General features: G+C 52.0%; 1 protein-coding gene across 1 annotated transcript; it reads right to left on the bottom strand.

Moving 5' to 3' along the window:
• LOC115831277 (putative 3-phosphoinositide-dependent protein kinase 2) lies at positions 1–27,183 on the bottom strand. The gene is given in 11 exon segments (XM_030798916.1): positions 1–233; positions 235–440; positions 2,161–2,257; positions 2,500–2,568; positions 6,347–6,422; positions 17,707–17,804; positions 18,464–18,608; positions 22,544–22,681; positions 22,929–22,971; positions 26,495–26,573; positions 26,575–27,183. Coding segments are annotated over 11 exon segments (1,161 nt in total). The 5' UTR covers positions 26,694–27,183; the 3' UTR covers positions 1–142.
• Positions 27,184–27,435: the final 252 nt, after the last annotated feature.

The following is a 27,435-nucleotide window of genomic DNA, read 5'->3' as shown; positions in this document are numbered from 1 at the left end:
GGGGCCAGTGCCGGGGGTGCTCGGTGTCCGGTTCTAGCAGCACCCTCTGCGTGGAAACTCACTAGCCTGTTCCCGGCCACGGAAATGAGGAAAAAACGACCCACCCAGCACCTCACCCGCCACTGCCTCACGGCAGCAAAGACTACAACCACCAACAGGCCTGCCGCACTGGCAGAGACACCCTCCCCTTTCGGCTACAAATCACACGTGGGTCTGGCGCACGGGCATGAAGCCACCCCCCTCGCCCGCCATCCCGGCCAGCTTACATTGCCATAGCAGTCCTCGTCGTCTTCCGACATGGCCGGCAGGTAAGCGGTGAGCTTCGGAGGCGTCTGCTGGTGCAGGTTCTCCCACGTGACGGACTCGAAGAACGGGTGTGCTTTAAGAGGTCCGTACCCTTCCATTTCCTCACAGCCTAACCGCTTTGTGGCGTCTAAAACCTTAAGTAACAATCAAGACAAGTCACTGCCAGGGTGAAAACGTGATTCTGACCAAAGAAACCCAAACCTGGTAGCCGGGCGTGGTGGCTCACACCTGTCACCCCAGCACTTTGGGAGGCTGAGGCGGGCAGATCACCTGAGGTCAGGAGTTCGAGACCATCCTGGCCAACATGGTGACAACTCGTCTCTACTAAAAATATAAAAATCAGCTGGGCGTGGTGGCCCACGCCTGTAATCCCAGCTACTCAGGAGGCTGAGGGAGGAGAATCGCTTGAACCTGGGAGGCAGAATTTTCAGTGAGCCAAGATCACACCATTGTACTCCAGCCTGTGCGACAAGAGCAAAACTCCATCTCCAAAAAAAGAAAAAAAAAATTTATCTCATCTCATTATAAATCTCTTTCAATTTCCAAGTGCCTGATTCTTGACAGGAAATTACTGTAGCAGGAATAATAAAAGAAAGTAATATTTTAAAACAAACGGAAATTACTGTACCATTTAGCATTTGCTCAACACTGCACAGCATTTTAAGTTACTGATGCCGGAGCGACTGGGGTTATGACGGTGCAGATGGCTGTAGACCCCAGTTCGTGACATCTGTACAGTTCAGCTTTAGAGTCAGCACAGGAAAATTTGAAAGACCGGCCCAGGTAAAACAGAGAAGAGAGGTTAGCCTGGGAAAGGTGTATCAGTTTATATTCTAGAAACAGAAGTTTCCTGACCTTCCTGTGCTTTTGGCCCTGGACATCCCTCCTTACCACGACTCTGGGAGCGGGGTCAGTCCTGCCCCTGCAGGTGGCCCCAGGATCGCTAGGCTCCACAGCCACTGGCTTCTCCCAACCTGTCTCACCTCTTTCCCCTGGGCTGTGGTGTGGGCTTGATCAGTCCCTGGAGGAGACAGCTCTGCGGCCTTCGAGGGTCCCAGCAACACCCACTCCACAACCGCAGGAGCATGCTGGTCCCAGTGATGATTCGCTCTCTTTGTTAATTACTCAATTTTTCTTGTTTTAGGATTTTTAACTATACACTGTAAAAGAATCCTTGCTGCTGTTCATTGTATTTTGAGACTGAGATTCCTTTTCACCTGTGTGAGGAAAGGGGCCGAGCCTTGAGAGGCAGCACAGGATCCCAGGGTCTGCCTCCCCGTCCACTTGCTCTGTGGTGGATGGAGGGGGCGGGGGATGGGGAATGGTACCGGGTACTCTCCAGCAGATACTGAGAAGTGAAAATAAGTACTCAAAACTTTGGGTTTTTGGTTTTGGTTTGTTTTTTTTTTTTTTTTTTTTTTTGAGACGGCGCCTTGCTCTGTCGCCCAGGCTGGAGTGCAGTGGTGCGATCTCGAGTCACTGCAACTTCTGCCTCCCGGGTTCAAGCCATTCTCCTGCCTCAGCCTCCCAAGTAGCTGGGATCACAGGTGCCCACCACCGTGCCCGGCTAATTTTTATATTTTTAGTAGAGACGGGGTTTCACCATATGGGCCAGGCTAGTCTCAAACTCCTGACCTCAGGTGATCCGCCTGCCTCAGCCTCCCAAAGTGCTGGGGTTACGGGCGTGAGCCAATGTGCCTGGCGAGACGAGATGTAATTATCTACACTCACTATTAACCCTAAGAACACCATTTTTTGTGAACACAGGAGCCTCCAGGAAAGCCACTCAGAAAGCAGTTTCAGAGGACTCGGTGTCCGGGATCACCTTTCCAAAAGGAAATTCACAATATTTACCAAAAGTTTCTCCACGAGGTCTCTTGCCTTAGGGAAGAATTTTTCTGGAAAGTCATACTCCAACTTAATGATCTTCTGAAATATAAGATACTCGTTTCTGTAAAATTAAAAAAAAAAAAAGTCATCCCAGGCAGGGTCCCAGAAGCCTCCACACGCAGGGATGAGCGCCCCGGCCTCGCAGCACGGCGAACGCACCCCGGCCCTGCACGCCGAGAGCCCCCCACCTGGGCACGGCACCAAGTGCTGCCCTCCCCCACCCACCTCGCTGCTGGGAGGGACTGCCGGCCGGTGGGGTGCACCCCAACAGGCTCCAAGGCCCAGGCAACGCTGTCTCCTTACCCAGCTCGGAATGGTGGGAGTCCTGCCACAAGCTGGTATATTATGCATCCAAGAGCCCAAAGGTCTGAACTTTAAGGTAGGGGAAAACAAACAAACAAAGACATGTGTAAAATATAAGCGACAAGCCCAGTCCATTTTCCACTCTGTCTCCACGGCCCCAGTTTCACCTCTAACGCACTTCTAGACCTTTAAGACCAGTTGGGTGTGAGGGTGGAGAGCCCGCCCTCTGGAGAAGCCTCCCTGCGGCCTGGGCCCAGAGGGTCTGCACGCAGCAGGCACCGGCGGTCGCTCAGCTGTCCCCAGAGCTTCGCCGCTTCCAACAGGGCTTACCAACATCTACATACACCTGTCATCCTGAAGCAGAGCAGAGCTCACTCCTGGCACCACGTGGCTACAGACCAGGCAGGGGGCAGGATGGGAGAGGATGGGGCTGACCCTGTTCCAGTAAGACAACCAAGAAAGCTGAAGGAAGCGCCCTCCGGTCAGTGCTGGTGGAGGGCTCGCCAGGGGCAGGAAAGTGCGGCACAGGCAAAATGAATGACCGTTAATATTCACACTTGACTTCCTTCAGTGTTTAGTTCAAATGGGGAGCAACAAAAGAAAACAGGCAGCAGAGCCTCCGCCTTTCAGTGTGGAAGCAGCAGAGAGAAGAGGGGTGCCGGGGGCAGAGCTGTGCCTGGCACCTTCACGGGGTCCTCTCCAGAGCGTGGAATTTAAGCAGAAAGGGATTTTGGGGGTAGCTTTTCACCTCTGTGAATTATCGGATGTTTTATCATAAACACTTACTTTAGAATTTATGTATTTTTTAATACGATACAAAAATAGAAGGGGAAGCCAGTATTACACTTCTGGAAAACACATGTACCAAGGGTGTATCAAATAAACGTTCAGTTAGACCAAGTCATGCCGCTTCCCGAAATCCACACCGAGGAATTTAGGGCGGCCCCTCACTCAGCCCAGCACACCCCGTCTCGCCCACTAGAGGGACAACAGGACACCCCCACCCCAACCCCAGGCAAAGAGACCTCCTCCTGCCCGTGCAGGTTGGGTGGCACATCAGACACATGCCAGTGTGTGAATCAATGGAAACCCCTTCAACGCACAACAGTACAGAAACAGGCCCATGAACCACAATCTGTTCATGCGACACAAAACCACACACTGATCAAGACACCCACAAGTCATTCAAATGACCTGGGGAAGCGCCCATTATATAATCATGCAGGGCTCAAAACCACTTGTCCAATATGACTCAAATGGCATAAAAGCCACGCAAACAGCTACAAAATGCATAGAAAAAATGACTGGAAAGACATATACCTGTGCGTCCAATTACTATCTGTGACTATAAGTGGGATTGGAGACTTATTTTCTAAAAACTCTTCATAATTAATTTTTCTTTTTTCTTTCTTTTTTTTTTTTTTTTTTCTGAGACAGTGTCTTACTCTGTCACCTAGGCTAGAATGCAGCGGCGCAATCTCGGCTCACTGCAACCTCTGCCTCTGCCTCTGCCTCTGCCTCTGCCTCAGCCTCCTGAGTAACTGGGTTCTACAGGCGCTCGCCACCAGGCCCAGCTAATTGTTGTTACTTTTAGTAGAGACAGGGTCTCGCCACGTTGGCCATGCTGGTCTCGAACTCCTGGCCTCAAGCAATCTGCCAGCCTCAACCTCCCAAAGTAATGGGATTACAGACGTGAGCCACCACGCCTGGCCTCTTTCAATTCTTTATAATAAAAGTTCTTAACTATGTTTAATATCACACGATTAAAAAATTCAAAAGCATAAAAAGAGATGCAGAAATGCCTTCCTCATAATCCTGTTCCCTCACCCCATAGACAACTACCATCATCTGTTCAGTGTCTATCCCTTCAGAGAACCTGAAACGCGCAAATGAGAAAACGTGAACACAGATTCCTCCTTTTTCGCGGAGGGCAGGATCCTGTGCGTATGTTCGTAGAGCTTGGAGATCTTTCTGCACCAATGCTGAAGTGGCCTCCACTCTGAAAGTAAAATCCACAAACAAGGAAACGCTGGCTCTTAGGTGGCGACGACACGCACTATGAAAGCCGGGTACGTCGCGCCCCCCACCTGCGGGAGGGACTGTCCTCTGCGTCGCAGGATGCTGAGCATCCTCGCCTCCCCTGCTGGATGCCAGCCATACCCCTGCTCCAGCTGTGACAACTACAACTGTCCAGACAGGGCCAAGTGTCCCCTGGGGAGCAGAATCACTCCAGCTGGGAAGCTCTGACCTAAAGCAGTGTCCGGCCACGCTAAGAACTCAGTATCTGGCTGGCCGCCATGTCTCACGCCTGTAATCCCAGCACTTTGGGAAGCCGAGATGGGAGGATCACCTGAGCCTAGGAGTTCAAGACGAGATCGGGCAACACAGCGAGACCCCATCTCCATTTTAAAAAATAACTGAATAATAATAAAAAGAGAACTCAGTATCTGCTGGTTGAAAAAAGTTAAAAGAACAAAACCGAGAAAGCCTGGAGACAGCCGAGACCCTGAGTGAGTGCTCAGAGCGCTTCCACCCTCCCATCACGTTTGTGCCACGGCCCCACCTCCCACAGTTTTTCCTGAAGCTGTCCAGCTCAGAAATCCGTCTGGGAACTGCCGTCCCCAGAATCATTCATTCTCTCAGAGTGGCTCACTTCACTCCAGGAAGGTGGCCCCGTGTAACCCGGCGGAGCAGGAGAGTGGCAGCGTGGGACTCCTGTGGTCCTGTCGACTCACGAGAGCACCAGCAGCCGAAGCTGACGCCAGCCCTCAGCAGCACTTGCCTGGCCCGGGACAGGAGGAACCCCAGCCCCACCCTCATTCCACAAAACTGCTCCCTAGACTTGAAACTCCAGACTCTGATGCTGCCTCTCAGCCTGCCGCCTGCCTCCCAGCCACCCTAGACAGCACCTCAGACTTCTCACCAACCCTTGTCGTCAGCTCCCTGCACATCCTCCCCCACACCGCCGGTGGTCCCCTGGCTGGCGCTTCTCCGCTCTCCCCTTCCCTGACCTGCACCGGCCCTGCAGCCCCTGTACCATCTGCACTTTTTTCATTTTCACTACGGAGGCTGCCACCAAGGCCCAGCTATGTCTCTCAAAGACCCTCATGCCTGCTGGACGCCTCCCCCCTCCCATACTCGCACCCTCCAGGGCCTCCCTGTGCTCTGCGGGACCCCGTCCCACTGCCGCTGGTGTGTGGCCGAGCAACCCAAAGGCCGGGCTCCCTGCCCTCCACCCCGACGGGGCAGCACCAAGGAAGCCACGGCAGCCACGCTTTCCTCACTCTAGTTTTTCCCAAAGAAACGATTAGGCTGGGCGTGGTGGCTCACGCCTGTAACCCCAGCACTTTGGAAGGCCGAGGCGGGCAGATCACGAGCTCAAGAGATCGAGACCATCCTGGCCAACATGGTGAAACCCCGTCTCTACCAAAAATACAAAAACTAGCTGGACGTGGTGGCGGGCGCCTGTAGTCCCAGCTACTCGGGAGGCTGAGGCAGGAGAATTGCTTGAACCTGGGAGGCGGAGGTTGCAGCGAGCCGAGATCGCGCCACTGCACTCCAGCCTGGAGACAGAGCGAGACTCCGTCTCAAAAAACAAAAAAACAAAAACAAAAAAAACCCCAAACGATTCAATCTGCAACCAGAAAGCATCAGCAAACCCAGGAAGCTTAGAATACAACACTAACGTATCACGTGTGTGTAAGCCACGAAAAATACGCTTTAAAATGCGAAATGCTAATTTCTTTCCAAGTACGCTTAGCTACTTAAAGGCCACAAAATTCACTCTCTCAAATATTAATTTCTATGTTAAAGAAAAGGGAAGAACGGCTTAGATGAAAGTGGTTACCTCTTACAGGCGGACTTCTCCGTGAGCAGCTCTGGAGAAACGTACTGCGCTGTTCCCACAAATGAGTTGGCCCTGGCTGCAGAGGAGAGAGAAGGTCACACTCGGACTCACGATCTGTGACAATCAAGGGCTGCGCGGTGGGTGTCGCACATGGCGGACCACGCACCCCCAGGAGCCAGACTTGTCCAGGGCACCCCAGGGCTGGCTCACGGCTCACCGGCTCAAAGACGCCTGCCTGACCCCTGGACACCGGCGCCCTGCACCCTGGTGCCCCCACCCGACACGCGCCTGGACAGCGAGCTGCAAACAAATGGCCAGTACATTCTTCCGGTGGCGCCCGCTCAACGGAGGGCATGAGGACACGGCGCTGGCTGGCTCACTGCAGGACCTGGGGTATCCAAACGTGCCCAGGCACACAATAAACAGTTGCAGGCCAGAACAACCTCCTTTCCATCACAAACAGCTTGGGAGCTGAGGCGCTACAAAGGGAACAAGACTCAGGCCTCCAGCCCAAGGGCCTTCCTCCATAGAGGAGCTGTGATGGAGCAGAGCCACAGCACGAGCTGGCCCGGGGCCACCACGCAGCTGCTGCCCACACCGGCCCTGCCCGTGGGCCGGTTCCGAGTTGTCCCTTCCACCTGCCCTCCTCCGGCCAGGCTGAGAGAACCTCACAGCTTCTGCTGCGGGGACTCATTCCCTTCAGCGAATGGCTTTTCTGCGGACTTCATGACTGCCCAGGTGCGGTGCCTCACGCCTGCAGTCCCACTGCTTTGGGAGGCCAAGGCAGGAGGACTGCTGGAGGCCAGGAGTTTGAGACCAGTCTGAGCAACATAGTGAGACTCCGTGTCTAGAAAGAATTTCAAGAATTAGCCAGGCATGGTGGTGCACCTCTAGTCTCAGCTACTTGGGAGGCTGAGAAAGGAGGATCGCTTGAACCCAGCAAGCTGAGGGTACAGTCAGCCACAATGGCGCCACCGTACTCTAGCCTAGGCAATAGAGGCAGACCCTGTCTCAAATAATAGACAAAAAACAAACACTTTGTGGCTGCATTTGCATCCTGCCAGGACCCTCAATGATCCTGCCAAGAACACCAAGGACATCCGCAAACACGCACCCCGCCCCCGCCGGCCCAGAGGAAAGAAAAGCAAACCAAGAGCCAAAAACAAACGAAGCCATTCAACCCTGCAAAGAATCAAAGAAATGCAAATTCAAACACGACAGCCTATCACATTGGCAAAGGGAAAAAAGAATAAAAATACATAGCGCTGGCAGGGATCTGAGGGGACAGACGCAGCGCTACGGGTGGGGCTGTCAAATGGCATCGCTTCTGGGGGCAATTTTCCAATGAGCATCAGAAGTCACAAAGATGTTTGCCTCCCCGACCCTGCAGCTCCCTCTCCATGCTCTGTCCTTCAGGGTCCGGCGTGGCACAGCGACGAGAGCTGCGTCTGCTGGCGGGACGGGACGCCACTTGCTCCACCTACATGTTCAGCGTTTCCGTTCTTTACTATAATCGAGCGTTGCTTTTGTGACTTGTCCTTTTTTTTTTTTTTTTTTTTGAGACGGAGTCTCGCTCTTTCCCCCAGGCTGGAGTGCAGTGGCGCGATCTCGGCTCACTGCAGGCTCCGCCCCCCGGGGTTCATGCCATTCTCCTGCCTCAGCCTCCCGCGTAGCTGGGACTACAGGCGCCCGCCACCTCGCCCGGCTAATTTTTTGTATTTTTAGTAGAGACGGGGTTTCACCGTGTTAGCCAGGAGACTTGTACTTTTTTAAATGCCAGTATTAAAAAGTCTGAAAATATGTTTGTCTCCTATGGAGAGATGTATATAATGCATAATTCAATGACTGAGGTTGTCGTGCAGCACACAGAGCCGTATGTGCTTTTAAACAGCCACAGTGTGCACAAAGCAAATCTGTGAGGCCAACACCCACCCCATCTCTCCGATGAGCGCTGCATAGTGAGCCGCCGTGCTGTTAGGACCCTCGCTGCTGCTGCTGTTCTAAGCTTCCTGCAAGCGAGCTATGGGCTCAGATCTCCCGGAATCCCTCCCTGCCCTCTCCAACCTCAGCTGCTCCTAGCTCCCCCAAGGTCTTCCCACCCTCCCTTCTTTCCTCAGGGCTTGCCCACCCTCACCCTCGATTCCTCTGCCACACCTTCCTTAAGGTGGGACTCCGAGCCTCTGGGCATACACAAAGTCATCCCCTTGGAAAAGGACATCTGTCCTTAGTTTAATCTAGAGACAAACAGCGCCGCTAGAGTGTGGAGAAGATGGCTACCCTCGGAGTAATGTTCCAAATGCATAAAATACACAGGACTATAGGAGAAAGCAATTATAATCCAATACACGTATCAAATTATTGAAGTAATGGATCTGTGATGTAGTAATACGTGACCTGCATGACACAGCAGCAGGTCACGCCGCAGTAACCCGGCAGCGGTGCTCGGCACAACTGGCATGGTGTCACTACCGTGATGGGACCCCTGCAGCAGGACATGGGAACACCTGTGACTTCTGATGACAGACATTTGTTGCTGATGTTCATTGGAAGGAAATGGTACGCTTTGCTGAAGGGTTAGTGAAAATTAGTAATTTCCTCCTATCCAGCCTCAGAGATCCCCTGACTTCTATCGGTGACATCCGAGCTGAGAGCCCCAGACAGAGCGTTAGGAAACCTCAGAGACCACCTAGCTACTTCTCCCTGGAAGCTCAGAGACCGGCCAAGCTCACGCCTGTCCAGCTGCTGTAAACTCAGGCCCAGAGCCCCGCACTGGCCGCTGCTGGCCCCGCATGCCACGGGGCTACCGACACTGGGGAAAGAGACAGTGGGGTTTCGGCTGGGTTGTTGTCTCCACCCTCACCAAAGAAACTCCATGGACCACCCATAGTCCCCCAGATCTGCCAGTCATACTGGGAGGGGCAGTGGGAGGGAAGACCTGAAGAAGTGATCCTGAGCTCACAAGACACCCACACTCTCTTCAAAGCCAAGGGTGCCGGCTGCCATCTTATCCATAAACCCACAAAGAAGCACAGAAAAACGCTCCACAAAACGTGACTACCCTTTGGACGAAGCACCAGCAAACCAAATGCAGCAACATCTAAAAAGGACTAGGCACCATGACCCAGAGGATGTATGACACAGTGCAAGGCTGGTTCAAAATACAAAAAGCAATGCATTGCATCTCATTACAATAAAGCACTAAGGAAAACACAGGATCATCTCGATAGATGCAGAAAATGCAGTTAACAAAAACTCCCCACCTCTACAGGACAAAACTATGGAACAGCCGAGGCAGAGAAGGGAGGGCCCAGAGTCTGACAAAGGGCACGCACGGCCTACGGCCAACATCGTGCTCGATGGCCAAAAACTGCACGCTCTCCCTAAGACCAGGGTGCCCGGCTCACCACATCCAGCCAACACCAAACTAGAGAGAGGTCTCAGCCAGGACAATTAAGGAAGAAGACAAAAGGCAGCCAGGTTGAAAGGGAAGAAATAAAACTAGCTCGAATCACAGATGACAGGATCCTGTGTGTACAAAGTCCTGCGGACTCCACTGAGAAGCTATTACAACTAACGAGAGCTCAGCAGGGTACAGGGCAGGAAAAACCAACTGCATTTCCACACAATTTCCAGGAGCAATCTGAAAATAAAATTCACAATCCCAGCACTCTGGGAGGCCGAGGCAGGTGGATCACCTGCGGTCAGGAGTTCAAGACCACCTTATCCGTAAACGTGGTGAAACCCCGTTTCTACTAAAAACACAAAAAATTAGCCAGGTGTGGTGGTGTGCACCTGTAATCCCAGCTACTCGGGATGCTGAAGCAGGAGAATCGCTTGAACCTGGGAGGCGGAGGTTGCGGTGAGCCGAGATCGCACCACCGCACTCCAGCTTGGGCAACAAGAGTGAAACTCCGTCTCAAAAAAAAAAAAAAAAAAAAAAAAAAACAGAAAAAGAAAAAGAAGGGAAGAAAATTCACAACTCTATTTTTTTTTTTTTTCTCGAGACAAAGTCTCTGTTGCCCAGGCTGGAGTGCAGTGGTGTGAGGTCAGCTTACTGCAACCTTCTCCGCCTCCCGGGTTCAAGCGATCCTCCCACCTCAACTGGTCTCCAACTCCTGACCTTAGGTGATCCACCCACCCTGGCCTCCCAAAGTGCTGGGATTACATGTGTGAGCCACCATGCCCAGCCAATAATTCTATTTAGGATAACATTAAGTAAGAATAAATGTAACAAAAGAAGCATAAAGGTTATACTCTGAAAACTACAAAGTGTTTTTGAAAGAAAGATCTAAATAAGCAGAAAGACATCCCACGTTGATAGCTCAGAAGACTTAACATGGGTTAACAATGGTAACGCCTCGTAAGCTCATCTCTAGACTCAACGCCATCCCTTCTCATCCCGGCAGGCTTTCACTGAGGGCAGTGTTTTTCAAGGCCCATCTGCATGGCAGCGTGCATGGGTGCCTCATCCTTCCTTAGAGCTGGAGAAGATTCCCTCGTTGTGTGGACACGCCACTCACTCATCCACTCATCTGATGACACGTGCGTCGTTTCCACCTTTTGGCTGCTGTGAATAATGCTATGGGCATTCTAGCACCTGTTTTTGTCTGAATGTGTATTTTCACTTTTTTTGGGCTCATACCTAGGAGTGGGACTGCAGGGTCATATGGTAATTCTATTTCCTTTTGAGGAGCTGCCAGCCTGTTTTCCAAAGTGGCTGTACTATCTGACATTCCCACCCACGGCATACGTGGGTTCCAATCCCCCCACATCCTTGCTAACATTTGTTATTATCTGTCTTCTGATCACAGCCATCCTAGTGGGTGTGAGGTAGTATCTATCACCCTGTGGTTTTGATTTGCATTTTCCTAATGACTAATCATGTTGAGGAACTTTGCATGTGCTTATGGGCCATTTGTGTATCTCTCCTTTGGAAAAATGTCTAATAATACCCTTTGTTCCGTGCTTTATTTTTTTTTTCTCCCTCTGAGTTCTTTACATTCTGGATACAAGTGCCTTATCAGATAGACGAGTAGCAGATCGTGTCTCCTATTCGGTGGGTCTTTTCACTTTCGTGATATCACTTGAAGCACAAAAGTGCTTAAACTTGATACAAATCTAACTCATCCTTTTCTTGGTTGCTTATGCTTTTGGCAGTGTATCTAAGAAAACATTGCCTAACCCAATTGTCACATTTAATCCTATAATTTCTTCTAAGAGTGTCATAGTTTTCGCCCTTACATTCAGACCTCTAATGCATTCGGAGTGAACTTTTTTTTTGAGATGGAGTCTCACTCCGCCACCCAGGCTGGAGCGCAGTGGTGCGATCTCGCCTCACTGCAACCTCCGTCTCCCAGGTTCGAGTGAGTCTCCTGCCTCAGCCCCACTCCAAATAGCTGGGATTACAGGCGCACACCACCATGCCTGGCGAATTTTTGTATTTTTACTAGAGATGGGCAGCTAGTCGCGAACTCCTGACCTCAAGTGATCCACCAGCTTCAACGTCCCAAAGTGCTGAGATTACAGGCGTGAGCCATCGCGCCTGGCCTGGAGTCACTTTTTTTGTTTTGTTTTTTTGGTGAGGCGGGGAGATGGGAGGCGCAGGGATGGAGTTTTGCTCTGTTGCCCAGGCTGCAGCACAGTGTCGTGATCTTGGCTCACCGCAACCTCCGCCTACCAGGTGCTAGCGATTCTCCTGCCTCAGCCTCCCAAGTAGCTGGGATTACAGGAATCACCTGGCTAATTTTTTTTTTTTTTTTTTTTTGAGATGGAGTTTCGCTCTTGTTGCCCAGGCTGGAGTGCAATAGCGTGGATCTCGGCTCACTGCAACCTCCGCCTCCCAGGTTCAAGTTATTCTCCTGCCTCATGAGTAGCTGGGACTACAGGCATGCACCACCACACCTAGCTAAAAACACACCTGTATTTTTAGTAGAGACAGGGTTTCACCATGTTGGTCAGGCGGGTCTCGAACTCCTGATCTCAGGTGATCCGCCTGCCTCGGCCTTCCAAAGTGCCGGGATTACAGGCGTGAGCCACCGCGCCCAGCCAAAAATTTTGTATTTTTAGTAGAGACAGGGTTTCCTCACGTTGGCCAGGCTGGTCTCGAACTCCCGACCTCAGGTGATCCACTCGCCTCAGCCTCCCAAAGTGCCGGGATTACAGGCGTGAGTCACCGCACCCAGCCGTAAATTTTGTATTTTTAGTAGAGACAGGGTTTCCTCACGTTGGCCAGGCTGGTCTCGAACTCCCGACCTCAGGTGATCCACTTGCCTCAGCCTCCCAAAGTGCCGGGATTACAGGTGTGAGCCACCTCGCCTGGTCCTGGAGTGAGCTTTTGTGTATGGTGTGAGGAAGGGTAATAACTTTTTAATGAATTAATCATCATTGGAAAAGAATGGTGAACCAATCTGTGGCTTTCAAAAATGGCATGAAAAGGGGAAAGACGCATTTATCCTACTTTTCCTTTCCAGATGATACCACGAGTTAACCCAAAAGTTACTGGGGAGAAGTTTCTCTTTAATGAATTCCATCTCATGAATGTATCAGGCTGTGACCTTTCTGCACTCTCTAATGAGTTAATGAATTTAGGCCAGTTATGGCCATCAATGCTGCTGCTGTCACAGGGAGATGCCAGATAAAGAACACCCACCACCAGTTTCTGAACAGGGAGGGGAGAATCAACTCTGAATGTGATGCAGTGGCCAGGAGAGAGGACCACGTTCAACAACGCCACACAGATGCAAATGACCTGTTTCTTTAACAAACTGCAAGCGAAAAAATTAAAATGGGGGAAGCTACAGATTAAAATAAATGGGTTTGGATAGGAGAGTATTTAATGGCAAAATAAAAAGAAAACATTAAAAAATGAAATTGCGCAAAACTTATTTGAATCCTGTTCAAGTGAGCAACAAAACATGATGATGTACATGAAACAACTGGAAAGATAACTGACTGGACACTGAGATATTAAGCTATTACTGCTCATTTCTATGTATCAAACAGTATGGTATTGTGGGTACGCTTTTAAAAAGATTTGTATTTTAGGGATACATACTGGAATTTTTACAGGGAAAACCGATTGAGGATGCTGGGCATCAGGTCACCAGTACGGAGTGAATTTTTTACAATAAGCAGTAATTCTCCCCAGCCCCATGCATCATAACCAATCCTAAATGAATGCCAACCTGGAAAACACCAAAATAAACCATGTGAAGAGGGGAAGAGCTGCTCTTGGTGATGGGAGAATGGGGACTCTCTCTTTTATTATGCAAATTCCACTTTCCATCATGCGGGAAAATCCATTTGGAAGGCAGCTCCTCTCTGTGCCGGGGGTGGGTGATCCAGCCTAAGCTAGAATGGCGGCAAGCTCAAGGCAGCCGTGGCCCTCAGGAGAGCGTCTGGAGTCCACAGCACAGTGGGAAGCGCAATGGCAGCTACTCTGAGGGTCTGGACGATGGCCATGCACAGATGGGGACAGAGGAGCCACTGTAGTGACTGAAGCCCAAGGCATCCACCCTCTCCAGCCAGCCCCGCCCACACCTGAAACCCACAGCGTCCACCCTGTCCACCCAGCCCTCCCACACCTGTGGCCTTCCTCTCCTTCCTGGTTGGTGAGTCGTGCCTCCACACCTGGCTGCGTACAGAGAGGCCTGCACAGGTCAGAACACAGGTTTCCAAACCCCACCCCAAGTCTGAACCTCCAGGGACACCCCGAGCTCCCCGAGGTTCTTGCATAGAGGGCACAGGCCAGAGACAGCCCAGGTGGGAAGCTTACCCTGAGTCAGCTGCCCTCACCAAGATACATCCACAGGCTCCTGTACACGGAGAGGAGGCAGAAGACCTCTCTGCCAGGAGGTCCTCCTCAATCTCCCAAGCCCACACCACTGCCCTGCTCCATCTCCCACCACCTCCCCCTGCAGATACGGGGGCCACCCTACCCACCTCACAGGAATGATGGGAAAACCTGCCTCCCTCTAGGAGGAGGGCGTGGCACAGCTGCTGCACAGGTAAGGAACCTCGCTATGCCTTGCTCCCATCAACACTTTTATTCTAGATTTGAAGATGTTTTGGGGAAGCCATCTCTGCACAAAAGAAGTCAACGCAGGAATACCTTCCAAGATACGGAACTACCTCAAACAGAAAATGTTACTAAAATTAATCCTCCACATAAATTATAGTTTTTTCCTTTTCCTCAAAGAAAGGGAAAAGAACCACCAAGTCATCTATACACACAAGCAACTGGCCCTGGTTTACAATGATGTAAAGACTTTTAGCCTCCTGCTACCAAAAAGCAAAGGTTTATTTCATGGTTTCTTCTTTCTTTTCCAGAGACAGGCTCTTGCTCTGTCGCCCAGGCTGGAGTGCAGTGGCAGGATCACGGCTCACTGCAGCCTCAATCTCCCAGGCTCAGGTGATCCTCCCACCTCAGCCTCCTGAGTAGCTGGGACTACAGGCACGCTCTACCACGCCCAGCTAATTTTTGTTTTTTATCTTACGTAGAGACAGGGTTTTGCCGTGTTCCCCAGGCTGGTCTCAAACTCCTGGGCGCAGATGATCGACCTGCCTCGGCCTCCCCAAGTGTTGGGATTACAGGTGAGCCGCTGTGCCCAAGCTGTTTCCCTATTTCATCAGCGCGCTTCGATGCCTATTTTTTTTAAGTGGCTACAGGGCAACAAGACTATCCCTGTGCCAAACACCAGATTCTAAAGAAAATCTACCCACATAACAAACCTGCACGTGGATCCCCTGAATCTAAAATAAAAGTTGCAATTATGAATAAATAAAGCCTTGGAATAAGGGAGGGGGGAAAAAAAAGAAAATCCACATGAAGGGAAGAGCCCTGGGAGGTGGTTCCTGAGGCTGACTGCGGGCACAGCCCAGAGAGCGGTTCCCGGGACTGACTGTGGGCAGAGCCAGCCCGCAGCGCTCCTGACCCCACAGAATGTTGTGGGCTCATCTCTGGGCAGGAAGTCAGCACAAGGACAGCAGGACACGGACAGATCCTAAGAAAGCTTACGAGAGAGAAGTTCCTGTTTGGTTCAACTTTGTCACAGACAACACTGAGGGATATGAGGTTACACTGTGTACACAGAAGTAGGATTACCCGTCAGTAAGACGGTTACTATTTAACAGGAATGAGTCAAACACATCAAGGTTTCAGGGCACGTCTGAGACGCCAGGAAGACCGCCCTGGCTTTGTGCAGCTTTGGGCGGGAGGTGCGCATTCTGGCATGGCACTGGACGGGGAGGGGAGCGGGGCTACAAAAGGCAGCGGATGGCAGCAGAACTAAGCCACCTTAGAAAACAAGAGGCTCCGGCTTGACAGCTAGTTTCAATCTTAGCCCCAAAAGGGTGATGTGTTTTATTTATTTATTTATTTATGAGACGGAGTGTCACTCTGTTGCCCAGGCTGGAGTGCAGTGGCACGATCGTGGCTCACTGCAACCTCTGCCTCCCGGGTTCAAGTGATTCTCCTGCCTCAGCCTCCTGAGTAGCTAAGACTACAGGCGCGCACCACCACGCCCAGCTAATTTTTTATATTTTTAGTAGAGACGGGGTTTCACCATGTTAGCCAGGATGGTCTCCATCTCCTGACCTCGTGATTCGCCCGCCTCGACCTCCCAAAGTGCTGGGATCACAGGCTTCTTTTATTTTGTATTTATTGCCACTATTTTTTAACAGTTGATCGCTCTGTTACCCAGGCTGGAGTGCAGTGGGATCATCCTAGTTCACTGCATCATCCATCTCCCATTTCAGCCTCTCGAGTAGCCGGGACTACAGGTGGGTGCCATCACACCAGGATGATTTTTGGCTTTTTTGTAGATATGGAGTCTCACCACGTTGACCAGTGGCTGGCCTCGAATTCCTGGCCTCAAACGATCCTCCTGCCTCAGCCTCCCAAAGGCCTAGGATTACAGGTGTGAGTCCCCATGCACAGCCAGGGTGATGTTTGAGGATTCTCAGAGAAGTTCCCAGATCCAAGACAAGGCCTTAGGGCCTCCACGACTGTGCAGAGATGAAAGCACCAACTGGCAGAATCTTAGCCAGAGCCCTGAGTGTGAAAACACAGGGCTGGAAACGCCCAGAAGGGAGAGATAAGGCCCGGTGGAGGAAAGGAGCAACTACCTCAAGGTGCCAAGAGAGGCCCCACAGGCACCAGCTGGGTGCCTCCCAGCACACAGATACAGGGCCAATTCCTAAGAAACAGAAAAGCCGAGTTGAGTCCGGAGTGCCTGCCTTGCTGAAGGGCCTGCTCTCCACCCAGCTGTGCTCTCCTCCAGCTACTGGGGGCCAGCTGGCCGTCTGTGGAGACGAGGCCGGAACCACCACCGCTCGATGCTCACGGTTCCCCTTTTCCACACGAGAGCAGCTACGACAACATGGTCACTTTTGTCTGAATCTTTCCTCCACCAACAAACCTGCACTCACGTCCCTCCAAACCGGGCTCCAGCACCTCTCACCCCCACAGAGCCCTCTATGGAGGCCTTTCTCTGACGGGCACCCCAAGCCCAGGCAGAGGCCCATGCACCACTTGGAGGCCCTTGGACCCAGCCTCTTGACCCAGACAGACTCCAGCAATCACCCGAGGTTCATCTTCAAGGTCACTTATAATGCACACAACAGCCTTCAGCTTCCCCAAACCTCATCCCAAGGCTTTATCTTCTCTCTACCCAGCACTCCGGAGCAGTCTTCAGAATGTCAACTGCCTTTCTTTACGCCTCCAGAGTTTGTGATTTCTACCCAATAAGCACCTGAAGGGCATCGAGACGCCCCTGGCCGGCTAAGACAACCCAGGCCACTTCTCTGGCCCAAGTGGACTTTCAGCAACATCTCCGATGGAGTTGTCACAACATGGTCCAAGGCTAGAAAGTACCCTTGGGAGCAGGACTCGGAGGCTTTGTGATGACAAACATGCACATGGCCAGCAGGGAGACACAGGGACAGGTAACGGAGGGAGGGCACTGAGGTACAGGGATGTGCGCCCCCGGATACTACCTGCAATACAGGCAGGAGGAGCCAGGAGCTGACCACACCGGCTCCACGTCCTGCACGCGGGTGGCTGGGTACGCATGTGGCCCCCGCACTGTCCAGAAGACAAGCAGGGGAGGATGAAGCAGAGCAGGCGCCGAGGAGAACCAGTGACCTCCCGCTCTACACCAACACACACTGCCTGGGGCCCCCAGGAAGACCTGCTGGCATGGCAGGGTCTTGCCCAGAGAAAGTTCAAGATCTGTTTGAGAACAGCCACGGTGTCCCCACCTCAGTCGCTGATGAAGATGACACAATGCAACACACTCCTCAGAAGTCGCTTTCCATCTTAAGCACAGAGCCAGGCTCTGCTAGAAATAAAACTCACACACCTTGTTTGCTCTCTGGGGATAAGACTTTTGCTGTTCCAAAATCTGTGATCTGGATGTGCATATCTTCATTTAACAAAATGTTTTCCGGTTTAAGGTCCCTGTAAAAGTAGATTTTCACATTTGAGAAGAAATACTTAGAAGAGCAACATTATTACATACTCTAAATTTTGCTGAAAACAAAATGAACGAATGACTGCGTATGATCCTTACAGACTGACAACCAGGGCTACAGGCCTAAAGCTCACAAGCAACAAGTGTGGACTGTACACAGTGGGGATTCACCGCCTCACATCTCCGTGTCATTCTAACTAGCTTTTTAATGAAGTAAAATCTATCATCTTTAACGCACAAAATGAAAGCTATGCACACTTCTGAGCTGACTTTATCAGAAACTCATGAAAAATGAGACCAGAAAGAAGTACACACAGAAGCTACAACTGAAAAAGATAACAAGCATCAGTCAAGATGGTGAAAAGAATCATTAGCTCGCCAGGAAAGACACGCAACCATTCGATGTGGTATTTGCAGGAGAGCCTCTCCACGTCAGCGCTCCACGGACGTGTGGCCTCGCCTTGGCACTCAGGCTGTGGCACAGGCAGGCATCTCAGTCACACCCATCCAGGGAGCACTCCAACCAGGCTGACCTCAAGGGCGGGGGCCATCTGGGCATCAGCTGTGGCCTGTGAGCCAAACGGTCACTGGCCCTGATCATTAAACTGACGTCCTGCAAACCCCACCCAGCCACCCCCGAGGTTACCTGTGAATGATGCCCTTGCCGTGCAAGTACTCTAAAGCAGACACAATCTCGGCCGTGTAAAATCGGGTACAGGTCTCATCGAATGAACCGATTTTGCGAATATATTTGAGTAGTTCTCCGTTTTTGGCATAACTAAGGCCGAAATCTGAATATTGTGCAGTTAAGGAAGTGTAAAAATCTTTTGTTTTGTTTTGGAACAGGTTTACTCCCTTGCCCAGGCTGGAGTGCAGGGGCACAATCATAGCTCACTGCAGCCTCAACCTCCCTGGCTCAAGCGATCCTCCCACCTTAACCAACCCAAGTGGCTGGGAATGTAGGTACGCGCTACCACGCCTGGCTCGTGTTTTTTATTTTGTAAAAGTCATTTTTTGAAAACTAACCTTAAAAGTCTGATAAGAATTTTTAATTAAATGCAAACTGAAAGTACCTGCGGCCCAAGACAGTCATGTCACTGGATCTGACGGGCCTCCCAGGCCCCAGCTCCAAGACGAGGCACCAGCATGATGAGGGGTTTCTCATCAAGAACACCATTACACGGTCTCGAGGAAACAGGAACAGAGCCTCTCAGCCCGACTGCCCCTCTGGCCCCTGGCCGTGTCTACAGCCTCAGTGAAAGGGAACCGCTGGAGACAGGGCCTACGGACCCCGACCAAAAAGCGCGTATAACTCACGTGCAGGCTTCAATGCACAAAGATCCTGGGGGCCAGCGGAGCAGGGTCGGAGAGCGCGGCAGCCCCTGCCCTGAGGCCCCGGCTTTATGTGCTGCGCATCCACGCGTGGCACTGCCCCTTCCATGCAGGCTCCTTCCGCGGATAACGTGACACATTTTGTTTTGTTTTTTTTTTAAGATGCAGTCTCGCTCTGTCGCCAGGCTGGAGTGCAGTGGCGCTACCTCGGCTCACTGCAACTTCCGCCTCCCGGATTCAAACAATTCTCCTGCCTCAGCCTCCCGAGTAGCTGGGACTACAAGCACGAGGCACCACGCCCAGCTAATTTTTGTATCTTTAGTAGAGATGGGGTTTCACCACGTTGGCCAGGATAGTCTCCATCTCTTGTCCTCGTGATCCGCCCGCCTCGGCCTCCCAAAGTGCCGGGATTACAGGCCTGAGCCACCGCACCTGGCCAAGTGACACATTTTGTAAGACAAAAGCCATGTTGTGCACTTCTACACTCATGGTGTGTCTCGGAGGCCCCCTCCTCTGGGCTCCATCTGTAGCCTCCTTTTCCAAGACGACTTAAGACCGACAATAAATGGATCCCAGATGCAGAGTCCCCTGAAAGCGGCAAACGTCCATCCCCATTACCGGAAACCTCCAGATACTTCACACTTACTGGCAGCCCAGGACACGGGGACCCAAATCCTTGCCTGCCCTGAGCAGTGGCTCTCGAGGCCAGGAAGGGGGGCTCGTGCTCAGAGCCAGGCTAGCATGCCTGCTCAGTTCTGGCTTCTGTTTGCCAGGGTACCATCATCTCCCACCAAGGATGAACCTGAAGCTTCAGGGCAACGAGGAGAAACCCAGAAGGGAAGGGACTTGCAACCAAGGCTGCCCAAAGTGGCCCCTGTCCAGGCCCATCTCTAAATGCAACCCACACCGAGGATGCCTGGTGGGGCAGAAGTCCCTGGGTCTCGTTCCTGTCAGGGGCGAGTGAACCTTCACAACCTCCCGCGGCTTTGGAATTTGACTTAATCACGAAGGGCAACATGGATCACTGGACAAAGACCTGGAGTTCCCACTACCTGCACTGCTCTGGCCAATCCCACTTGGAAATCAGTCAGCAAGATTCGCTCTCCTCTGGACTCTGAGCCCCCGGGAGGAGAGGACGGGAGAGGTCAAGGGTGTGCAATTCTGTTGCAGCCTCACAACCAACAAGCAGCCATGTTCCGAGGGCTCTGCGGGAAGCCCAGGGGGACTCCCGTGGCTCAAACGGGGGCAGAGACATGCAGGGCCCCGGGGCACATGAAGGTGAGAGACAGAACATACCGTGAAGAAGCCACTGAGAGCCGGGGACAGAGGCAGGAACAGGGATGACACTGGAGGACAGCAGGCCTGCCTGGAGGCCAGCATTCTCTAAATCCTTCCACAAACCAACAGCAAAGCCCGCCCCGGGCCACGTGCCTAGCAGCTGCCCAGCCACTGCCCTGCTCCTCTCTAGGCAACATCCCAGGGAAGCACCTTGCGTCGTCTCCATTTTCTCACCTCTTATTCTTCCTTGAACAGTCTCCCCAAGAAACTGCCTACCCCCCATCAACAACTGGCACAGGGCAGATCCACGGGTCAGGCTGTGTGCACCCGACCGCTTCATAGCCCCTGGGTGGGCAGCCAGCACCCTCCATCAGAAACCGTTTGATCCCGTGGCCTCTGGGTCTCCATCATTCGAACTCAGGAGCAAGACCCCATCACAATCTCCTCTCCTCGGTGGGCCCCTCCTCGTGTTCACCCCTGCACTGGGGGAACCCAGGCTCTACTCACAGAGGAGCCAACCTCTGGGCAGCCTGCCAGCTCGCTGTGAAAGTCCTCACGGCCCTGACTCCTCCTGGAGTTCTGCTGGCAGCACCTAAGTGCCCACTCGGACCTGAATGGCGGCACCAGCGGATGCATGAAATGCCAGCCCAGCACCCGCCCCGGTCTCTCCCAGCTCAGCAGCAGACACCGCTGTGCACTAGGCTCGAGGGCAAACTCCCAGGAGCCGCCCCTGACTCCATTCTCTTGACCAGTCTGTTCGTAAGACCTCGACCACTGCCCCTGCCCCCGCTCTGGTGCCCATTCTCCCACCTGGCCTAGGAGCAGCCAGAGCAAACCCCACATTCCCTGCCACAAAGAGAAGGAAGTCCAGGCCGGGCGCCGTGGCTCATGCCTGTAATCCCAGCACTTTGGGAGGCCAAGGCGGGCGGATCATGAGGTCAGGAGATCGAGACCATCCTGGCTAACACAGTGAAACCCGGTCTCTACTAAAAATACAAAAAATTAGCTGGGCGTGGTGGCGGGCGCCTGTGGTCCCAGCTACTCGGGAGGCTGAGGCAGGAGAATGGCGTGAACCCAGGAGGCGGAGCTTGCAGTGAGCGGAGATCGCGCCACTGCACTCCAGCCTGGGCAAGAAAGCGAGACTCCGCCTCAAAAAAAAAAAAAAAGAAGGACGTCCAGAGTCAGTGCCAGGCTGCCACGGCTCAGGGGCCCAGCCCACCACAGCCTTTCATGCCCCCCCCCCACACTCCTGCCCAGGAGTTTAAAGAGCCCCACACTGCCGCCAGCCCCTACCCAGCCCTAAGACTCTTGGCAGCACATCTTGCTGCCGGGAAGCCTCTGACATGGACAGTCAGTGCTTGTCCACCTCCTCCACCAAAATCGAAGCTTCTCGAGGGCAGAGATGCTAACCGGCATACCAGCACATCCCCATCACCCATCAACCTGCACTTGGCAAGCACCTCCAAACAAACAGAGCACACACACTCCGCCGGCAGCTGAAGGAGCTGCAGGATGGTGCTAAGAGTGGGAGCAGGCCAGAACAAAGCTCTAATACAGAAGAGCCTGGTGCTCGGGAGAGACGGGGAGGACAGGTGGGAGGACTCAGGACCCTCCCCAGGCAGGATGGGGAGGCCACGACACTTGGGCCAGATTGGAGGGTGGCGGGGGAGGAAAAGAGCAGGTGCAGACTGCACCTGCTGGGGGCGATGACGGTGTGGCGTGGCCAGCCCAGCCACTGGCAGGCCCACAGGTCAGCTGGATGGGGCAGAGGTGGGGCCCACCCCAACTTCCACCGGGCCTTGCCTCCCGGATTCCTGACCCAAGGTTTAATAACAGAAAAGATGGCGCTCTAGGGGAGCAAGGGACACCGACCAAGCAAGCCGCAGCAGAGGGGACTGTGCTGGAGCCACATCAATGGCTTCTCCGGGAGGTAACGTCCTGTGCAGACTCACAGCCACACCCTGGGGCTGCCTCGGCTGCCTCCCTGAATGTCAGCGGCCTGAGGGACCGCACTCGACAGGGAGCCGGGGCTGCTTGTGGGAACACACAAGGTCTGATTCCAAGGGAGAGGGGTGACTGGTGTGGCTTCAGACGGCACCGACCACGCAAAGGATACACAGCTTCTCGTCGTCCTGAAATGTGAAGTAAAGCTTAACAAAGAAGGGGTGATCCAGGCGCGACATGACATCCCGCTCTCTGGTTACATACGGGACCTTGTTCTCTTTTATGATATGTCGCTTCTCCAGAATTTTAACTTCAGGTGAGAGAGAAGTGAGTTACTATCAGAAACAACAAAAAACACTAAAGACATGACTCACAAAGTAACTGGTACAAATTACAGCCTTTCAAACATTGTATACACCAGCCTGGTGGTCTCTAAAGCCAACAGTGTCCTGTACCCAGAAATCAGCGCAGAAACCCCGGCCCTGCCACCCCGGCTGCCCTGCACGGCGCCGCTGGCCCTGCTCCCAGACGCACAGCTCCCTGCAGCCCATACTCACTCGCATATTCTCTGGAGGTTGCCAGTTCTCGAGCCAGGACAACCTGGTTTGGAAAGAAAAGGAGAAAAAGAAACACGCAATGTGATAACCAGGACACTGGGTCTGACAAGTCCCTCTGCCCCACACGCACGCTTCCTGTCCCCACTGAAGGCTTGAATCTACAGTGAAATATTTTGGGTCTTGTACTGACAAGTAGATCTAAAAGCCAATGCTCGTGTTAATGTGTTCTAATAGCTAAGAGAAAACATATCCATCTCTCCATTGTTTTCAGAAGCTTCTTGATCAGCTGCTGAGAGTCCTAACGGTGCAACACAAGTATAAATTCAGGAGCCTCGTCGACTGCCACGCTCTTCACGAACAGCAGGAACACAGTGGTGTCACCACAAGTGGTAGGGCACAGGGGCTTCTTTGAAAACAATTTGTCCTTCTAGTATACATTCATTGCAAAGGCTGCCCTGAATTTTCATTTTTGGAAATAATTGTTATCATACATTTCGTATGAGGGCGCTTGCGGATACCATGAAGAGAGCCTGGGTGTAAAGGACGCAGGGAGCTAAACCAACAATGCATGGCCCTGCGTGCCCACAAGAGGGAGCCACCTTCCCGGGATGCAGCAGGCCTCCTGCCCTGTCCTCTCCTTAGCACCCCTGAGCCCTGCACTCAAACCCCACCTCCCAGACACAGCACTCCAGCAGGGCAGGCATCCCAAACAGCGGAGAGACCCTCCACTCGGACTAGCCTGGGGCACACCCTGAGGCACCAGACTGGAAATTCCTGGTGGGCCCACAGTTTAGCCAAGTTTAGCCAGAGCGCATGAGACAGCTGTGCCAGGGAGGCCCCACCACCACCAAGTGGTACACAAGTGTCTCCTAAGACACCCACAGGGGGACAGCCTATGGAGCAGGGAACAGAGGAAACCCGCCCTGTTAGATTCCTGGGAGCTGGCAGGAAGACCTTCAGGAGGCCACAGGGCCAGGTCCACCTGGCTCCGGGCTGTGAGCTGCAATCCGGGGCAGGACTCCTGACGGACACGTCAGAAGAGATCCTGGAAAGCACCAAGTGAGACGCCCTGCGGCGCTCAAGAAGAATGAAGTTGGATTCTGGGGACTCTACGTACTCAAGATCTTCCCAGAGGAATACGCCACACATGGATGGCTCTCAGCTGCCGGGGAGAAAGGGGAAGTGGGCCAGGCAGGGCTCCCCTCTCTAGCTCATGTTTCTGGGAGGTCACATTTCTCCACAAGAGCACGTGCTAGCTTCATAAGTAGAAAAAAGGAAGAAAGAATTGTGAGCGAGCACTGATATTTAGTGGAACGCTTTCTAAGGGGATACTGATGTCATCTTTCTGTTGTCTAAACTCAACACTTCACAAGCAGGTTTCCTACAGGAAGGAAGGATCCTCTTCCAGAGAATGGCGCGTGACGTGTCCCTCCCTGGAGGTTGTGACCGTTCTCAGGGGGCCTCCCGGCTCTCCGGTGCTGCACCTGGCTCTTGCCCAGCCTCCTAACTATCACTGTCCTTTCCCCTCCCCTGGAAATCAACTTTAATGTGATCTCCATTTCAGGAAAGCTGAGAAAGAACTGAGAGTAGCACATGTAATCTGAGACCCAGTATTGTGGATTCCAAACAGCCCCATGGAGGAGCCTCCGGCTCACCGTGCTCTCCCGGGCACCTCCCTGGTGCAGGTTCAGAAAGACACGGACCACAGCCTCTGGAGGGACAGTGCCTGCTCTCCACCCATCTCCAGAACCCAGGGAAACAGGCAGTTTCACAAATGAGTCTTCCTTTTTCAGTCGAGATACATGTAAGGGCCATGTATGGTGACACATGCCTGTGGTCCTAGCTACTCAGGAGGCTAAGGCAGGAGGATCGCTTAAGCCCACGTGGTGAAGGCTGCAGTGAGCTATGATCACACCACTGCACTCCAGCCTAGGTGACAGCAAGACCCTGTTTCTAAAAGGATAAATACATACATAATAAAATAAAGTTGAATTAAAGAGAGAAATATATGGAAGTAAAACTGAGGCTGAGCACAGTGGCTCACACCTGTAATCCCAACACTTTGCAAGGCTGAGGAGAGAGAATCACTTGAGCCTAGGAGTTCAAGACCAGTCTGGGCAACAAAGTGAGACCCTGTCTCTACAAAAAATTTTAAAATTAGCTGGGCACGGTGGTGCATTCCTATAACTGCAGCTACTTGGGAGGCTGAGGTAAGAGGATCACTTGAGCCCAGGAAGTCGAGGCTGCAGTGAGCTATGATCATGCCATTGCACTCAAGCCTGGGCGACAGAGCAAGACTCTGTCTCAAAAAACAAGTAAAGCTGAGAAAAGAAGAGGCCTCCTCTTTCACTGGGTGGTTGTAAGCAGCCATGCACAGTGCCCAAGGTTTTCCAAAGAGTTTCTTCTTTCTGAAAGAATCTGAGTCCCCACACTTTGGGGACTAGTCTCATGGTTAAGGGACTTTTCATGAGGGCATAATCCTTTTATTAAAAAATTATTTCATAAAACCTGCAATTGAAAAAATCTAAAGCGTAAGGGCAGCAAAAGTTAACGTTAATTAAAACAATATGTTGGGAATATGGGTAAGCTATATTTCATGTTTTTCTTTGCATTGTGCAAAATTTCATATATGTAAAAAAGAGAAAAAAAGGAAAATAAACCTCACATATAGTTTCTTCACAAAGGCCAGGCAAGAAAGAATTATTCAGGAACTCACCCAGGCTCTCCAGAGCGAGGTGCCTCGAGGGCTCCCTGGAATGGCCCTAGCATACCACCTTGGCGACCACACGACTGTGGCAGCACGGGACTCTGTCTCTTTATAGAGGCCCAGATGGAGACAGTGCACCCCGAGTTGCTCAGGCCTCCCCTGAACCTGTTACAACCTTCACTAAATCCACAACCACACACGGCTTCATGGGTCCCACGTCAGCAAAATGTCCCATGTCAGCTGCTTTGAACCTTCATTTCTTTGCTTTCAGAGGAAAAAACACCCCGAGACAGGTAACAAGTGCGACTTGACAGTACTGCGACAATACTTCTGTTCGTGAAACTCGGGACACAAGAATCTGGAGGCTGTGTCTCCAGCAAATGTCCAGAGCGTACTGTTTTATGTATTTAAAAAAACAAAACAGAGAAATAAAAAAAGGTCAATAAGTGTCCCCAAAAACCTCTGGAGAGATATTAACTTTCAATCTAAGAACAAGAACAGCTTCCCAGGGCCCTGCCAGTGAGACACAAGGACACAGAATGTAACCTGCTGATGCCAGGTTAAAATGAAGTTAACTACATTAGAAAAAACCTCCGCAGACCATCAAGAGATGTGTCTAACGTTCTCATCTACAAAACCGGGTTAAATATTTAGCCACTCATCACATGATCTGCTTGGGGGGTACCCAGCCCCCAAAGACTCAAGTGGCGTTCACAACAGGTGACACCCCTCAAGGGGCCCGAGACCTCCTGCCGGGAAGGACACCAGCCTTGGTTGTAGTTTCCGGCAAGCCCCGAGGAAGGTGAGCCTCCCCAAGGAAATCACATGCGTCTGACACCCAGCAGCAGCAAATACTCACCGTGGAAAAAGAGCCTTCCCCAAGAATTTTCCCAAACTTGAAGTCCTCAGGCCGCTTCTTCTGAGGCTGCGGCAGTGGTGTGCTGCAGGGAGCCGGCGCCGGGCTGAGGCTCAGATGCAGTGCCGTCCATGGCGGGGCCCTGCGTGCTGCCACCAGGAATGCCAGGGGCTGTGCTGGACTCAGTCTGGGTCCTCACCATTGATGGGGACGAGCAGGAACATAACACCACGCTGGACTGGATGGGCACGGCACCATACTGGGGGAGTGTAAAAAGTAAACTAGAGGTTCTTCTTCAAAGACTTTCCTCCCCATTTAATTAGGAATAAATAGTAACTGCTCTGAGAAGCAAAATGTATTCAAAGACCTGTGCTAACACTCTTAAATATTGACTAGCCGTGACAATCAATGTACTTTGTATTCTCAGCCTCACAATTTAGCCTAAGTATTTGCCCTAACATGCTGATACTGGTCCAATCAAATATTAGGTCCATAGTCTGTTCGTCTTCCTTGTTTGAAAGTGTTTTTACCTTTCTCAGCATTCCACAAGTTACTTCCTCCTTCCTTTGTTTTCCTCTACCTTTGCCTCTTTTAGAAGTTCTAAGTTGCCAGCCAATCAGGACAAATACAGAATGTGAGGTCCCATTCCAGCCAGTGGAAACCAGACACAGCAGTAGGGTGGACGCATCAGGTTATAAATGACCCTGTCTCCTTTGTTCAGTGTACTCTCGTGGCAAAACTGCTGGTGAATGTACCCTTTCCGCAGGAAGTAAAAATGGCCTTACTAAATAAATTACATTTATGTTCAAGTGCTATTTCTTTACGGTACCAGGGAACAATCATTTCAAACAGGACAAAGAGGAAAAGGAGGTAAGGCTCAAGGCAGCTGCCTTGTTCTCAATGCACGGACTAAGGTGTAAGGACCTCATCTCAACACTCAAAAA

This window comes from Nomascus leucogenys, chromosome 18 (assembly GCF_006542625.1).
Source record: "Nomascus leucogenys isolate Asia chromosome 18, Asia_NLE_v1, whole genome shotgun sequence".
Taxonomy (NCBI): domain Eukaryota; kingdom Metazoa; phylum Chordata; class Mammalia; order Primates; family Hylobatidae; genus Nomascus; species Nomascus leucogenys.
This window is presented reverse-complemented; position numbering and strand designations above follow the sequence as displayed.